This window comes from Panthera leo, chromosome B4 (genome assembly GCF_018350215.1).
Source record: "Panthera leo isolate Ple1 chromosome B4, P.leo_Ple1_pat1.1, whole genome shotgun sequence".
Lineage (NCBI taxonomy): Eukaryota > Metazoa > Chordata > Mammalia > Carnivora > Felidae > Panthera > Panthera leo.
This window is the reverse complement of record NC_056685.1, coordinates 38,133,514-38,151,235: the sequence shown is the minus strand read 5'-3', so window position 1 is coordinate 38,151,235 and position 17,722 is coordinate 38,133,514. Positions and strand designations below refer to the sequence as shown.

Genomic DNA, 17,722 nt, shown 5'->3' with positions numbered 1-17,722 from the left:
CAAAAGCTGCATTATAATGCAGCTCCAGGGCAAAATATGCCCTATTTTACATGCATTTGATCAATGTTCACTGTTGAGTTGTTTCTGCAATCTACTGTGAGAGCACACCTGTCCTACATTCTGAGCCACCAGAGGCCAACAAGCTTGGCAGTCAGTCTCACTTGCCAGAGCTACAAACAAGAAGGGGCTTAGTGACATGTTCAGAGCCTAGGTCCAGTCTGGTGCCATATACCACAAAGAACTGTCACATCCTTTGATATACATCATCTCACTTAATCCTCATGGTGCTAGTGTATGGGATTGGCAATATAATCTCTGAGGTCAAAGGGGTTAGAGAATTTGTTTCCAGTCATCCAGGTAGGATTTGAACCCAGGGTTGGCAGTCTTTGAATCATGATCATCTAACCTAGGCCACCCTCCCTCTCATTGCTCATCAAATGTTAGAAATGACACCAGACTGGCTGAAGGCAGAGGCCATAGAGCTTCAAATAACTGTCCCATTACTGTCTTCTCCTGGATCTGGCTCTGATGTTATATTATCATCAAATGTGATCTGTGCTTTGATGTTATATTTCCAGAAGGGTTTGAACATACACACACAAATATTCACATTCCATAGCACAGTCCAGCTGAGGTATTGTCGGGCACTGGCAATACTTAGATGGCAATTGTGTGAATCAATGGAGCAGTACTCTGTCAAACTCTGGAGTCTCTGTTTCCCAGGGCAGAAGGCGTTGAGCATATGTTCAGTCTGTGAACCCCTCCATGGTAATCTTGCCAAGGAGGGTTTGTCCACTGCAGGGGTAGGAACCGCAGGTCTACTGACTCCATCACTCTGTGTGGAGTTTCTGCCTCATGCTTGGGGTTGGATCATGCACGTGCTTGCCTGTGTGAGGGGTTCTTTACTCCTTTGTCATGTTTAGCTCTGGTTGAGGAGACATGGCCATTTCTAACTTACAAAAACACATTTGGAATAAGCTTGAAGACCTAACTTGTGTCACCAAGAAATGCTACCCTCTAAATTGAAAAGAACAAAGCATCCCTTTTGGACCAGATAAAACATTGGAGAGGTTGTTTGTTTTTTTGTTTGCTTGCTTTTTTTCCCTAAGAGAACAAGTTTTCGGGTGATAAAGCAGTATAAATATAGGTTTGGATATGAGACGCCCAACATGCACACACACATATGCATGTACCCATGTGCACACACACAGTCTCCATCTCTCCCCACACCCACTGGTGTCCATTCCCCCAAAAGAACCTCAAAGAAGAATTTGAGTAGCATGGAGACAGGATTGAGAATGGTCAACCTGGCTAGGAATCTGTCATTTCTGACCCTCTGTGGTGGACTTTTGAGATAACTGAACCTCCACAGGATCCCAGCCAGCTGGCCTGATGTGCTCTGCAAAAATCAGCTTCAGCTGCTTCGATTCATTTTTCATTCACATTGCATTCATTCTCTCAGTCCAGGATATGTATCTTATACCAGCTGTATTGCTTATTTTCTCTCTGTAGACCTCCCACCCTTGGGACTAGAAGAAAACATTTAGAGAGAAGAATCCAGAATAAGTCACAGGTAAACTTCTCCATAAGCATAGCAGCTATATTCATGAGATCACATGCTCATCTCAGGGCCAATGAAGTGTCTCCAACCCCAAATGTATAAAAAAATATATCCAATGAAAACTTAAAAAGTGACTTACAGTGGATTTTGAAGTCCTTGTACTGTCGGTCTTCAATTGCTACCACGTACAATGCTGCCCGGTCTGGAAACATAAGCCCTCCAGGTTTCTGTTGATGAATTGTGGGGAAATGGGTCTCGTAATCTATTCACCTGACAAAGACATCACATTTTGAACTGCACATAGAGTCACCAGACAGGCACCCCCTTGCCAGCATTTCTCATTCAGCAGACTGTCACCTTGGCCAGGGTTAGGGTTAGGATGGCAATGCTCAGTTTTTCTTTGGGAATTAGGAGAATTTGAGGGACTTAGGTAGAGTTAATAGAACAAATGAACTGGGGAAAATGTTAGTCTATGAGGAACAGCAAAAGATGTTATAACCTTTAGCCCAGAGAAGCCAAGGTCATAAGCATGCTCAGCTCCCTGGCAGCCAAATAAGTCCTAAGTACCTGTTGATCAGAATAGATTTTTGTCTTGACAACAGAGAATGGGTATTGTTTATGACCAAAGAGGCCAAGGATAGACCTACAGAATAATGTGATAGATATGTTGGACCCAGGTACCATCATTCTGTCCTCTAAAGCAGATCTGGTTTAAAGAGAGGGTTCTGGAGGAAGTGACCTTTTAGCTCAACCTCTCTCTGGAGTACTCATGTTCTTCCTAGACTGTCGGCCAAGGGTAGAGCAGCAGGACAGCCAGCAGACCAACAAGGGGACAGCATGCAGGACACTTACCAGCCACTTGTCCCTGGCAAAGATCACCGTGTTGAGCATTGACTCATAGAACAGACAGTAGCCCATCCACTCGCTGATGATGATGTCTACCTTCTCCACAGGCAGCTCCACCTCTTCCACTTTACCCTTAAATATGGTGATGACTGGAAAATATGAACCCCACGGCCACACTTTGCAGGGACCCTAGCCTGGAACCATGAGCATCCCACATCAGGGCCAGACCTACAGGTTTTATCCCTGTTCTGATTCTGCTTTTAAGATGTGACGTACCTCATCCCTCTCCAAGCTAGTTATACAAAAAGAACTGCAAACTACTTGTGTGTTTTCTTCCTAAAATCTACTGAGCAGTCACTATGCGTCTGGCCCTGTGCCAAGCTTGTGATATACACCCTATAATGTGGTCTTCCCAGCACCTCTATGAAATAAATGCATTATTATTATTCTCATTCAGAACTGAAGCTTAGAGAGGTTAAATGGTGGCTGTGGAAGTAGAGACCAGGTCTGATATGCTATGACTCTAACACTCTGATCATGGTGCCCATCCCATTTTAGGCTGCCATGACGGTTCAAATCCAAAGGGCAAGGATACCTATTGCTCTTGCATCTGTTCACATCCAGGGCTCATCTCCCAGTGGGTTCATGAGGAAGGCAACTTTGTGTCTTGACAAGAGCATGGGCTCTGTAGTCGGGAGTTTAAATCCTGATCTTCTCATTATTAACTATAGGACTTTCCAAAGGTTACTTGACCTAACTGAACTCTGATTCCCCAGAGAATAAGCAGGGAGAATAGTATCTACTGAGTGGGTAGTTGAACTGATGTGATGAAACAGCAAATGTGAAGTGCCAGGTTCTTAGCCGGGGCTCAACAGAAGGTAGACATCATCTGACATTCCCCCGCCTTGCTAACCAGCTGATAGAGAAGTGAATGGGATAAGGTTGGGAACACTCTCCTGCTCTTAGTGGCCTCTGCTCATAAGTCACTTCCAAGACCTTTCTATCCTTCTGTGGCAGGGGAAACTTCTTATTTGGGGTTTTGATCATTTGACACAGTCGTACACATAATTTTGGAGTCTCTTTTTACATTTGTTGCTGTAAAGATCATAGCAAATACTATCTTAGATGTTGCTGTGAAATTGACAGGGTGATGTATTGTTGGCTGATTCCATCTGAACATTTCCTCTGAAAGGATACACATATTCATGCTCTGAAATTCTCTTTCTGCACCATCTTCTGAAAAATCACACCATGCCTGAGCTTTGCTGGGAAAATTGAACAATAGCTTGTACTCAGGAGTGGAAAAAAACACATACATACACACAAAGAGAACATATCTGTCCTGAATCTAAGCTTCATTAAAATTAATTTGGATTAGAGGTTGCTGCATGACAAAGGGCACACAGGTCACTGGTTTTGCTTCATGTCTTCACATTGAAAACACAGGTGATGGAATGCCCATTAGTAGCCTCTAATGATGATTTGCTCTTTGATATCTGGCATTTAATCAAGGCTTAATCAGATAAGGCCTCCTCTGTAAGGAGTCAGACACTTTGCAGAAGCATATTGGCCCTGATCACTCTAGAGTGAGGCCCCCAGCTTGTGTGGCTTTCTTGGCTGCTACTCATGAGCCCTACCCCTAAGGAAAGCCTAGTCACTTCCAAAATGTTCAGAAGGCGTAGGAAGAGGAGATATCAAAGCTCTGCTTCTCTGGGGGCTCCACAACTTAAGAGCAGGAGCTCAAGCAAAAGCAGGATGCAGGATGAACCAAGAGGATTCACACAGGGACAAAGTAAGGGATTTTTGAAAATGCAAATGGAGTGCCTAACTTATTTCTCATTCTGAAAAAGAACTGACAAATACATGCCTGACCCACCTGCCTCATTATTTGAGTGCAAAGCCTGGTTTGTCTTACTTTTGCAAATTTGTTGTTGTTGAAGAATAGCTGACATATCATATGATATTAATTTCATGCACACAGCACCGTGATTTGACATTGCGAACTGATCACCACCGTAAGTGTAGTTACTATCTGTCACCATACAAAGTTGATACAGATTATTGTCTATTTTCCTCATACAGTACATTACATCTCCATGACTTATTTATTTTATAACTGAAGTTTGTACCTCTTAATCCCCGTCACCCATTCCCCCACCACCCCCTACCGTACCTCTGGCAACCACCAATCTGTTCTTTGTATCTATGAGTCTGGGTTTTGTTTTGTTTTTTAAATTCCACTTACTAGTGAAATCATACAGTATTTATCTTTCTCTATCTGACTTATTTCACTTACTGTGATGCCCTCAAGGTGGCTTCCCTTTCTTCTCTCTTTGCACATTTCTTGCAGGCTCTTCCCTAATGCCTGCATGTGTCTATGGGGCTATAGGTCTGCTCCATCTCTTACATTAGATCGTGACCTCCTTGTATCTCAGGAAGATGTGTTCTCCTGCCTGTGGTTGCACCACAGCCTCCACTCTCAGTGCCTAGTATATGGTTCACTGAGAATGATTCCATGAACAGGACTCTAGTAGGATGGCAAGAAGCAGAGATGGACAAGAACTTATAGTCCAGTCTGACACATTGGTATGTACCCAATATTCCTTGGGTGTCCCCCAGCATGAGTGAATGCTGTCCCTGTTCTCTGCAGTAGCGCTCTATCCATGAGTTGCTATATCTTGATCACTATGGGTACAGCAGATGATAGGTAGGAAGACAGATAGACAGATGAGAGAGAGAGACAGAGAGAGAGGGAGAGGGAGAGAGAGAGAGAGAGAGAGGGAGAGGGAGAGAGAATGAGAGTGGGTCACAGAAAGGCAGAAGGAATCAATTAACCCTATTAAAAAATCAACAGTCTGCATCTCTGTTCATTTAACATCACCCTTCTGCATCCAAACATTTCTCAGAGCAGATGTAGCCCCTACTTTGGCTTGGTGAGTAGATGAGCCTTATGTGAAAGGAAAAAGGCAGGCTTCCCCTCAGCCAGTTGTGGACTGGATTCCAGACCCCATTCATGCCCTTGCCCAGGTGCTTCTGTAGAGTGCTCAATTTTCACAACCTCATGTTGGCACCCTGGAGACAGACAACTTCATTTTTGTTCCAGCCGACAGCAAACAAACCTTGATCAAACAGTTCCTCTCCTTTGGGGCCTCGATTTCCTTATTGGAGGAAGAAAAAAGAGGGGGATTGAACCTAAAATTCCCCAAGATGCTCTGCAGTGCCAAAATGCTTTGATTGTTCAAGTATATATGAGCGTGTAAAAGGCATTGTGCAAAGTTTACTGGTAGCTGACACCAATAAAGGAGATGTACCTCCAACCTCCAGCTTGACTCGAATTTGTACAAATTCCTTAGGACCAATTTTTAAAGAAAGAGGCCACATTGTTTCCATGGACCCAAATATAATTGCCCAGCTGAATCATCAGGGATATTCTTCCTGTTTTCTATAGTCACCACTGGCAACCACTTAAACTCCCAGATTCAATTTCCTAGTCTTCAAAATGCTACCTCTTATGGTAGGCTTTATGGCACCTAACCAGGGACTATTGGCCAGTGCATGGCAGCAGGTTGGCTCCAAGAAGTGTGCAGGCATCCAACCCTTCTACACGTCAAGCTTTTTCAAGGGGATCTTAGCCACTGATCCTCATGTTCTGAGCAGCTATGGGTTGTAGAACTCTGCTCTCAATCTGATCCCCACATCACTAACACTGTGTTAACTCAAGGTTGCATTAAGGTCACTCTTTGGAGCTATGTTTTTATTCCATAAAGATGACCAAAAGTTTGTTCAAATAAGAGGACCATGGCTTGTGAATTTTGGAATGATTAATCATAACTAAGTGCACAACAGGGAGCAATAAACTCTAAACTCTAAATTGGGAGATTCTTCCCCTGTAATTTCAAGTATGCAAATGAGACATCCAGATTTTTTTCTTTTTTTGGATTTGTTTTCTTTTCATCTTCACTGTTCATTACAGAAATCTAGCCATTCTGACTCATGGTCATTGGTTTGACTTAAAAAAATGGGGTGACTGGGTGGCTCAGTCAGTTGAGTGTCCAATTCTTGATTTCAGCTCGGGTCATGGTCCCAGGGTCATGAGATCGAGCCCCATGTTGGGCTCCATGCTAAGAGTGGAGCCTGCTTAAGATTCTCTCTCTCTCTCTCTCTCTCTCTCTCTCTCTTTCTCTCTCTCTCTCAAATAAAAACTAAAAATAAATTTAAAAAATTAAACCTAAAACCAAAAACCAAAAAACAAATTGGGCCAGCCTGATCTCATTTGGGCCTCCCACATGTCCATCAGAGTCAGGTGACCCTACAGGTCTGGAGTTAGTAGTCTCCCCAGTTTACACTCCTCTGTTCCCCAGAGCAGATCTTGTGTAATAGAGGAGTGGGCATGAGGGTCATGAATGTGAGGCAGGGAGCATGCTCTGAGGTGGTAGAGCCTCTCTGATGCCACCCCCACCACAGCATGGACACCAGCTGCCCCTCAGCTCCTTTTCCATGTTGTTCACAGGCCTATTTTGGCGACACCCATGCCAGTTGCCAAACAACTTCTGGGGGCCTGATTCACCTCCAGGCTATGATCTCCTCTTCTTAATTGTCTATTTCAGTTTCCTATTTCTAGGACCTAGCAGAGCACTTGACCCCTCACAAACATTCAAAAATCATTACTGAATGAATGAATGGATGAATAAGCAATTTTGAAAAAAGGGTATTTGGGTTCAAAGACAAAAGATCCTCAAACTAGTCCTAATTATGATAGTAAAAAATTGCTGGCATTTGAATAGCAGCTTGCAGAGTGATTTCACTTACATTATCTCTATAACCCTCACAGGAACCTGTGTGGTTGGTTTTATTATTCCATCTGCCTAAATGAGAGAACTGGAGTTTAGAGAAATCAAAAGGCAGAGCCAAAGGCTAGGCCAATTGTGTAACCCTGGTACAAGTCACCAGTCTCCCTGAGATTCCCCTCCTTTGTCTGCCAGTGGATATAATACTTGACTTACCCACAACAATCATGGGATTGTTGTGGCCACCAAGCAGCTGCTTGGGAATGATGGGAGAAAAGAAACCTGAGAAGGCCAAGGATTAACCTATCCTTCTCCTGAAGGCCAGTCAGGTTGGTTAGTAGGGTGAGGAGAGGTAGAACCATCTTGAGCCATCAGGGTGGTGGAGGTGGAACTGAGACGACACCTCCCTGGTATCAGCCTTGCCTCAGCTTTCTGCCCTCATCTTCTCCAAGGTCCAGATGCGTGGATAAACCTCTCTTACAAGGTCAGTCAGTGTAAGCCCCATTCTTGGGCCAGTGGTGGTGGGAGAAAGAAGACACCAATAACTTTACCCCCAATATCTGGTGGAACTTGGAAAATACCCTGCAGCAAACAGATCCCATAACTGGAGCTGGCATAGATGAGCCATGCGTGCTATGTAGCCTCCGTATAGTAGAACCTTCAGTATGGTACCTCTCTTTCCTCCATAACCCCCCATTCACCCAAGAACATAGGGCTTGAGCTTCTGCCTTGCCCCTAGTGCATAATCTGCCTGGCTTCATGTCCTGACCTGCTCTGGCTCCCTTGAGGACTGAGGGCCTACTCTGCTTAGCTAGAGCTCTGAAGTCCTGCTAGCTTTGGCCCGAGCCCTTCCCTTCCCAGACACCCTGCACTGGCTGGACTAATACTTGGGCAATCAAAACCATCCTGGGACTCACCCCACCCCAACCTATCACCCACCACTTAGAATCCCTAGCATGGCACAGCCTGAGTACATACCCCACACATTGGCCACAGGCAGAGGATTGTGGGGGCTTAGCCAAGTAGGGTAGGGATTAGGAAGGCAGGGGTACTGGACAGGGTTTTTGAATCATTGTGAATGTAGAAGGCAGCAAAGCCTTCCCTAGGCTCTGGGACTCTGAAATCATTCCAGGTATCACTGTCACCCAATACTTAGAGTTTACAGGCACAAAATGTCTTCCATCTCAGGGAGCTGGCACCAGTTGTCCCTCTGTGTGATACATGTCTGTCTACTCAGCAGGTGGCTTCTTCACTAGTCAAGTCTGTGCCTCAGTGCCCTCGATCCAGAAGCTTCCGCACTTCCAATGCTGTGCAGGTCAGTGTCTAAAACTGGCTGTGCTGGTCAGTGTCTAAAAAAGGCACCTGCTGGTGGTGTAAACATTTCCACCATGGCTGATTTCTGTTGTTCACACTGGGATGTCACCCGTGCACAGTTGGGAAGAAAAGTGCAGGATCAGCTCTCACAAGGGGGTGTGAACTGTGAGCCAGTTCCATCATGCCATTGCGATCCCCCAGTCAGAAGTGGGCACCCCACTTTTCTCAATGACTCCATCATGTTTCTTTCTAAGACCTTGCACCATTTGTAATTTTATCATGATGTCTGTTCACTTGCGCTTATGTCTGTCTTCTCCGTGAGATAAGTGAGCTTCACCTGAACAAAAAGCTTGTCTGTCAGGTTCACCATTGGCTCCCAGCACCTGGTACAGGGCATGGAGTGTGGCACAACAATGCCTGAAGAAACAAGGGCGTGAAACCCAGCCCTAAGATTATTAATAGGCTTCTTCACGAGCAGTTAGGAAAGGAAGCAGCAATTGCCAGGAGTCACTAGTACAGGTTCATTAAAAAAAATTATATCTGATTAATCTCATTTTTTCTTTTGACAGAGTTATTAGTCAAGTTAACAAATGAAATAATAATAACCATAGCTAAAATTTCTTGGCTGCTTACTGCCTATGGGACACCATTGTGTTTTAACAGTGGTGTGCTGGTAGATACTTAACAACTGGGTCTCCGGGGAAAGTAGCCCTGATTTGTAGCATTTGCTGGTTTCTGTGGTGTAAATATTCCCACTGTGGCCAATTTCAAGCCACCAAAGTGACTTCATCTGTTCTACAAATACACTGAAAATTTAACAGTTGGCCCTCAGGAGCCTGTAGGAGCCTGTCTCAGCATGCCACAGTTTTACGTGCAGTAACATGGAATCGTCACAATGACCCTATGACGTGTTGTTGCTCCCATTTCACAGATGGGGGAACTAAGGCACACAAAATAAGGTATCCAAGATCACAAGCTAATCGGGCAGCACTGAGCGTGAACCAGGAAGTCCGGTTCCAGAGTAAGTGCTCTTCACCCCCCTGCCTGCAGTGTACCATGTGGGGACCTCCAACAGGAGCTCTGACAAGTCCTTTCCCCCACAGCATCCTTATCGTATGGATTTGCCACTGGCTATTTGGCTGTATTCAAAGGCACTGATCAAGAGCTGAACACAGACCAGCCTACGAGAGCTTCCACACTCACCCCAGGGCACCCATCAAAAATGTGGGAACAGCAAGCAGAAAACAATGACCCTGGAAGAGCCATGCTCTCTCGAAAGCCTGAGTAGTTGTAAGGAAGGACCAAATCTACCAACAGGAAGTCTAATATGAATAAGAAGTGTGATTCTCGGTTTGGATTCAAGACATAGGTTAGGAGCTCCAGCTGGGCAGTAATTCTGATAGTCAACAGATATGGATACGGACAGACGACAGGCTGTAGCTGATTCCATCTCAGCACCAGGTGACATTGCATTTTCCACAATCACTAATGGAAGGAAGTTGGAGCCATGGTGTCAGAAGCACAGCATCTGGGTCCCTCCCGTCTCCGGGTTGGGCTTATTTCTTAGCAGAACTCCAAGGGTGAGGGGGAGACAGTGGCTCAAACCAAGCAAAGAGTGTAGGATCTGGGAGGGTGTCATCATCATCGGGGGATGTGGACAAAGGGCTGCCACATGACAGGAGGCTCCTACTCTGCATGGCCCGGAGGAAAGGAAGGGAGCCTCGGCAAGGCTGCAGGGAGGAGGATTCCCCCACCCCCGGAAACAAGTGCTCCTCACAACCACGGATCCCAAGTGACTGGTGGCAGGGTTCCTATCAGGCGAACCATCCCAAGGCTGCATGCCCCAGGGCGCGGAGGAAACCTGCCGCAGCAGAGGATTGAAGCGTCATCTCCAAAAGTCTCAGGGTGCGTGTGCGGCCAAGAAAGAGCAAAGTGTAGAACATGAAGACTGAAAGGACCTACACTTAACGTTTGAGCACCTACCACACACGAAGCCTGGCATTAGTCACTCTGAACACTGTCTCTCACCCCCGAATAGCCCTGCACGCTGTGCTGGGACATAGCTCCTCTCTGGGCAGCAGGTGGTGGATCAGAAAGTCCAAGCGATGGGACAGAGCCATCTCTACTGTTACGTTGTGGAGCATGCTCTGTCCATTGCCATTCTGCTGTGTGCTCAGGCTTCTTCGTCTGTGACACTTAATACTTTAGGACGTGCACAGGCAGGAAAAGAGAAAGGAAAGGAGGGATACACTTTCTCCCTTGAGCTTCCTGAGAAGTAAATGGGTTATAACTTTTTTGTTTCTAGAGCTATAAAAATTTTACCCATCCCTGAGGTCCTATGTCAATCTTCACAAACAAATCTACCTTTCTAAGCATCTTGGTAGCACACTCAGCTCCGCAGCAGGGAAAAGGAGGAAGTCAAAGTCAAACAGGAGTCTCTGAGCACGTGAGTGGGCCATGCATGTGGAAGAAGCCATGTGAAGGCTGCATGACCACTGCAGGTGGCTTCGTGGAGGTGTGTGTATACACGTGAATAAATCCAGCCCCAGGAGCTGTATGGAGGTGGAGGGGGAGAGAGATTGATTGATTCTGGGTAGCAGGTATTTTATGTCCTGTGTTGTTATTTATGTCTGTACACCTACGCTCCTAAGCCCCACACAATTGGCTGTTGCAACATTTCAAAAGCATTTCCATGGAAGCATTTGTACAGTCAAGCTGTCCTCTTTCCAGTACACATGCCAAGGCTGAGCGAGCGGGTGCAGCAGACAGGGCCCTGGGCGGTCTCACCGGCTCCACCCACCTGTTGCTAAGCCCAGGAAGGAAGAAGTGGAAACAACTTTGCCTTGTAAAGGCCCCTGGGCCTGGTGTTCCCTCCTCCTCGGTACACTGTATGTGAGGGGTAAGAATGAGGCATGGGGTTGGCTATTTACTTGGGGATAAGGGTTTGTCCCTCTTGGGCCTTTGCTCACTAGTAGAGAATCAAGTGTGAGCCATCAAAGTACAGCGCCTGGGATGATTGCATGCTAAGAATGCGGCTGAGCAAACTAGATGTCTAGGCAGCCCAGAAAGGGGGTGTGTGTACCTGCCACAACAGTCCAGCATGGGGTGTTGAAGCTTGAGCAGTGTGGGGGCAGTGTGGTAAGCAGGGCATGAAGAGGTGGCCTGGGATGGGAGAGTAAAGTCCAAGGGGCCGAGAGGGCTGCTGCATGGGAAGCAGCCTGGCTCTGCAAGCTGGAGTCTAAGCAGGGAGAGGAGAGTACCCATGCCAGTGTCAGAGCCCAACACGGGGTGACAGACACGTCTGCATAGGGCAGGAGGTGGTGACAATGGGAGATGGTGTACATCAGGGGGGATGATTTCAATAAGTAAACATAATAAGAATACTGGGAGCCAGGGCAGCCTGGGTGGCTCAGTAGGTTGGGCAGCCGACTTTGGCTCAGGTCATGATCTCGTGGTTCATGAGTTTGAGCCCCGCATCAGGCTGGCTTCTGTCAGCCTGTCAACTCCAAGCCCACTTTGGATCCTCTGTTCCTCTCTCTCTGCACCTCCCCTGCTTGCATGCTTGCTCTCTATCTCTATCTCTATCTCAAAAATACATAAACCTTAAAAAAAAAGAAGAATAGTAGGAGCCAGGTTTTTCACTGTCAGAGAAATGAATTGTAAACATGGGAAGAGAGAAAGTTAGAGGACCCTGCAGTGCTGGTTAGAGCAGGAGGTGGGGTAGCACGTGGACTTACACTTGACAGTATGTATAGATAGATTCAGAAGTACACGTTATGTAAATGTGTATGTAAACACACACACACATACACACACACACACACACACAAACACACACACACACACATTCTTTAGTTCTTTCTACTGAAGCAGCCTGAGGGCCTCAACACCCTAAAATCAATGAACACATTTAGCCCCAGATTCTAGTTTCTAAATGCCTTTGTCCAGTAAATGGACTCATGACTCCTTGGAGAAACAGCTGATTCTAAAACAAAGCCGTGGAAAGCACAAGATAAGCCTGGAACATTAGTGCCAGAAAATAAGAAAGCTCACAAAAAACGAAGAAGGAATGTCAAAAGGACACAGAAGCCAGCTTAAAGGTGCTCCCATGACCAAATTAGGAACAATTCGTGTATCAAAATAAGTACCTTTAATAATAGATGTAACCTATTGAATAAAATAGGAAATTAATGATGAGGAATGAAATATTTACATGGTTTCAAACCACTTCCCCCAGAAAATCTTACTAATTACAAAGGGAGAAAGAGCAACTTGACCATGGAGAAGCCTGGCAGACATCACCAGAAGCAGTGATCAAAGCAAATGCTGTCGGTAACAGGACAAATCAAAACTGCATGTCCCCAAGAGCATGCAGGAAAAAGGACACAGCATCTCCGCGAACTCCTGCCAGGAGGCACGATCTGAACCCAATCTTGCAGAAGCATCACATGCCCCCAACTGAGAGACATTCTACAGAACTCTGGCCTGCAGTTGTCAAGCGTCAAGGCAACAAGAGTTGAGGAGCATCTGGCCACTCCAGCCTGAAGGAAACCAGAGATGTGGCAAATAAATGCAACATGTGGTTTGAAACTGAGTCCTTTTAGGAGCGCCTGGGTGGCTCAGTTAGTTGAGTGTCTGACTTCAGCTCAAGACATGATCTCACGGTTCATGAGTTCGAGCCCCGCGTCAGACTCTGTGCTGACAGCTTGGAGCCTGGAGCCTGCTTCAAATTCTGCGTCTCCCTCTCTCTGTCCCTCCCCTGTTCACTTTCTTTCTCTCTCTCTCTTCCTCTCTCTCTCTCTCTCTCACAAAAATAAACATTAAAAAAATTTTTTTAAGAAGGTGATTCCTTTTACTCTAAGGGATGTTATTTCAACAAGTGGCAGACATAAGCGGGATCTGAGCGCTAGCTAATGATCATGGAAGAACGTTAGTCTCCTGATTTTGATGGTCACAGTGTGGCTATGCAGGGAAATGTCCCTGTTTGTATGACACGCATATGCATGTATTTGGGGCTGATGGGGCATCATGTCAACAACTTGCTCTCAAAATGTTCAGGAAAAAAAAAAGTTGTACCTTGTCTATATATTGGAATGTTTTGAAGGTTAAAGGAAAGAAGTGATAAAGATAGGAAGGGAAATAAACCAAATTACAGAGGGTGCCTGGGTGGCTTAGTCAGTTAAGTGTCCCACTTTGGCTCAGGTCATGATCTCACCATTCGTGGGTTCAAGCCTCGTGTCGAGCTCTGTGCTGACAGCTCAGAGCCTGGACCCTGCTTCAGATTCTGTGTCTCCCTCTCTCTCTGCTCCTCCCCCGCTCACACTCTGTCTCTGTCTCTCTCAAAAATAAACAAACATTAAAAAAAATTACAAGAAACTGAAGCAGAAGAGAGGCAGAGAGGGAAAGCTCTCGAGGTGTGAATTAGAGGGCATGATGAGGGGTTATTGGCTTCTTTTTCCTAGCATACTTTCAGACCCAAACCGCCCTTCTCCCAAAGTCAGGCACTCCTCACAGGGACTATTCTCCCCCACTCTCACTCAGGTCCACTCTACACGCTGCTACCAATGGCTGCAAGCAGCTGCCCTTTGCAAGCTTCGGGGGCTATAGTTCCAGATCCCAAGAGAATTGGTAGCAAGAGACAGATGAAGAGTCAGGGGGACGGGGAAGGCAGACCGTCCCTCCAAGGTCAGGCGTCACTGCGCAACTGAACATGTACAGAGGCAGGGAATGGTCTAAATGTCCTTTGAAGGCCCCTTGGAGACCAGGGGTGGTACTGGGAGGGTGTCTGATCAGACATCAATTTGTCCCCACCCTCTTCTCCTAACAGGTTTTAATTTTCATTTTCAGGATTGGCAGCCACTCCTGGGGATTCCACATCAATGTAAACACACTTTAGGAGAGAGTACAGGAGCAAGAACCAAGACCAAATTTCTGCCCTACCTCTCCTACCTCAGTTTCCCCATCTGTTAAATGGGGGGAACCTCTTGCCCTATGTCACAGAGTTGGAGAAAGGGATGTCAGATGAAAACACACGGATGTCAGGCTATTGCACCCTTGCAGAGAAGGAATTGGCCAGTTTTCTTTTCCTATCTTTAGTAGGCAAGTAGAGAGCTCACCTCTCTTTCCCTTCTGCCCATGTCAGGGACTGTTCTGAGGAGTGTGCAGGATAGCTGGCTGCCCAAAGTGAACCAGGAGAGACTGGACACCAAAGTCAGAGGTCAGGGCAACATGTCCTCTACTCAAGCTGGAAAAAGGCCTCTGGACCTCTGCTCATGGCCTCCCCAATACCGCTAACCTTTTTCATTGTCACTCACCTACCACCCCCCATCCCTTCTTCACTTCCTGCCTTACCCAGCTTAAATTCCATGATCCATTATTGAAACGAACTTGTGTGCCCCCACCCACTATCAAAGCCCCCACCCAGGTGGCCCTCCTCACACCCAAGCTGGTGAGCGTGGTAAGGAGAAACTCACACAAGGACTGAGCTTATTGCATATCTATGCTGACTCATCTCCAGCAATCCCCACCAGTCCAGCATATTTGCCTCCCTCCCTCCTTCTGAAAGACCATTCCATCATTTCCCACATCTTTTCTCATCCCCCTCTTTTCTGCCAATCACTGTCTCATTCTTTGAAAAGAAAATGGAAGCAACAAACTGGGGGCTTTCCACCAGCAGCCCACCTCTATCTGGAGCCATACTCCTCAGTCTCCATCTGTTTCTGTGGTTAAACTGTCCCTACTCCAAGGGAAAGACCAACCCCTATACCTGTGTTCTGGACACAAGGGCCTCATGACTGACTTTTCTTTTTCCTGTATGTGCCTGTCTACTGGACAACTGAATCAGACACACATGTTTTCATATCTCCTGCCCTTAAAAACAACTCCCTGCCTTGGCCCCACATTCACCTGTAGCTACAGTTCCATTCTCCTGTTCCCCCTCACAGCAAGAAGACTTATTTATAGCCCTCCCTCCACAATTTATCCTACTCTAACTGAACTTCAGTCCCCACCCTAGCATTGAGTCTGCTCTTGTTTAGAACACCTATGGCCTCCATGTGGCCAAATGCAATAGTCACTTCTCTGTTCTTCCCTTACTTGATCTCTGAGCATTCCCTATAGTCGCCCCTTCCTCCTTCCCTTGGCTTCATGGTGCATCTCTCTATCTTGAATGTCCATCAGCCTCACTGGGTGTATCTTCTCTGCCTTTTACTGGCCCTTTCTCCTCTGACTGACTTCCAAACATTGAAATGCCCCAGAGCCCTATCTTTGGTCCATTTCTTCCTCCAGCTATACTTTAAGCCTAAGTGACATCATCCTGTGGCTTCAAATAACATCCATATGCTGAAGACTCCCAAATCCCATGTGCTGGATCTCCCTGAAACATAAACTCATAAATTTACTCTTGCTTAACAAGTCCACTGGATGTCCATCTCAAACCTGACATGTGCAAAAGAGAACTCTTGATTTCTTTCTCCCTCCCGTCATCCCCAGAAGTTCTCTACTTTCTGTCTTCCACCATCCACCCAGTTACTCAAGGCAACAAAATAGCTCTTGCTCATATCTTTTTTATCATTTCCACATGCATCTCATCAGTAGACCCCCTTACCTCTAGCCCAAAGTGGTCACTTTTCTCCACCTCCACTGCCACCACCCTGGTCCATGCCATAGCATGTCCCCTGAGCACTGAAACAGCCTCCTAATGTGTCTCTGCTTACACTCTTGATGCCGACAACACATTCTAATCCATACCCCATAGGAAATACTTTTCTTTGCATAATAGTCTCCAAAATGCCTCTATCACCCTTAGGGAAAAAAAGTCAACCTTGTTTTCCTAGTTTACAAACCCTATGTATGGCCCAGCTCAGCACAGGGCCTAGAGGCTAAATCTCATCCAGTTGACTAATAAAAGATGCAAGGAGTTCTTTGGATTGGGGACACTTGTGGGTGTGAGTGTGTTCAAAATAGTTTTCCAGGAGGAGGGGCCTGGGAAAGGTTGCAATGCATGGGTAAGGAGTGAAGGGAGGAAGGGAAGGGAAGGCACCTCTATTTATAATCAGACACCAGCTTGGAGAAGGTCCCACTCCCAAAGGCAGCCTAATTGCCAAGACAGCACTATCAGCAAGACAGCCCATGGGCAGTAGGGGACCACATTTCTCCAAAGGCAGAGCCTGGGTCTGCTAGGATGCCACTGGTTTGCTGAAAGGGAGAGGTAGGGATGGGGTTGTGGAGAGCAAAGAAGAGGAGGAATAGCTGCCATTTTGCAAAACTCAATAGAATGCCTACAGCTGGGGCCAAGCAGAAGGCATGGCAGCTAAGCCATGAAAGCTGCGCTGGGAATAACGTGCCCTTGGCTGACATGGCTGGGATTGGGAACCTCAGAATCCTGTGGGTACAGTCCTGCTAATAGAGCCTCCACCAGGCTCCACCTTCCCAAGGCCAAGTGCTCTGTACTTTTCCCTCTTACATCAGTCTATACCACCCAAACAAGAAAGTGTTAAACCCCCTCACTCCCTCTGTCCATGGGAAAACACACAGAGGTATATCTTACTGTTGTCCAAGTGGTTGGCCTTAATGATCTTCTCTGAGTAGTCAGAAATACTGGAACATTCAATCTAGAAAGGGCACAGAACAAAGGAGAAAGGTGTAAAAAAGATCACAGCCTGTCTAGCTCCTATTTAACAGACAAATAAGCTGAGCCTAGATGGGTACAGTGACCCTCCCACAGTCATACAGCTATTTTTTCATACAGCAGACTGAAAACTACAGTGCATCCCTCCCAATTTTCAGGCCAGTGGCTCTTGCATTGAATTTGGCTGCCTTTGCTGTAAGGAGGCTGACTTCAATCCGCTGCTCCACAATGGAAGACCTGGTGTCCAACTTGAGAGATTCAGTAAGACCTGGCAGGTCTCCTCCTAGCCAGAGGAGAATGGGATGAGGTTGCTTAGCTGCTGTACTCTACCCACTCCCTCCCAATCTCCCTGCTGAACTGGGCATATTCCAGGATAGGGACCATCAGGAAAATGCCACGTCAGGGCCTCAGGACCAGTCTTGAGATCCGTCCTGCCACACATGTCATGCACAAGTCAATTCTTACCCTTTCTGCAGTGTTCACCTTTGAGATGGTTAATTCCTTTTAATCTACAAGTATTTCCAGTCTCCCCAAATCTCCTAAGTAAAGGGCCAAGGTATGTGAAAAATTAACCAAGCATCAGCT

General features: G+C 46.4%; 1 protein-coding gene across 1 annotated transcript in view; it reads right to left on the bottom strand.

Moving 5' to 3' along the window:
• The window catches only part of PRMT8 (protein arginine methyltransferase 8), a 65,508-nt gene that overhangs the window by 22,000 nt on the left and 25,786 nt on the right, over window positions 1–17,722 (bottom strand). Inside the window, exons 4-6 of the mRNA XM_042945535.1 lie at window positions 17,057–17,120; window positions 2,414–2,556; window positions 1,701–1,788 (exon numbers count right to left, since the gene is read on the bottom strand). Of these exons, the coding sequence (XP_042801469.1) occupies window positions 1,701–1,788; window positions 2,414–2,556; window positions 17,057–17,120 (295 nt within the window). The remainder of the gene's footprint in view (window positions 1–1,700; window positions 1,789–2,413; window positions 2,557–17,056; window positions 17,121–17,722) is intronic.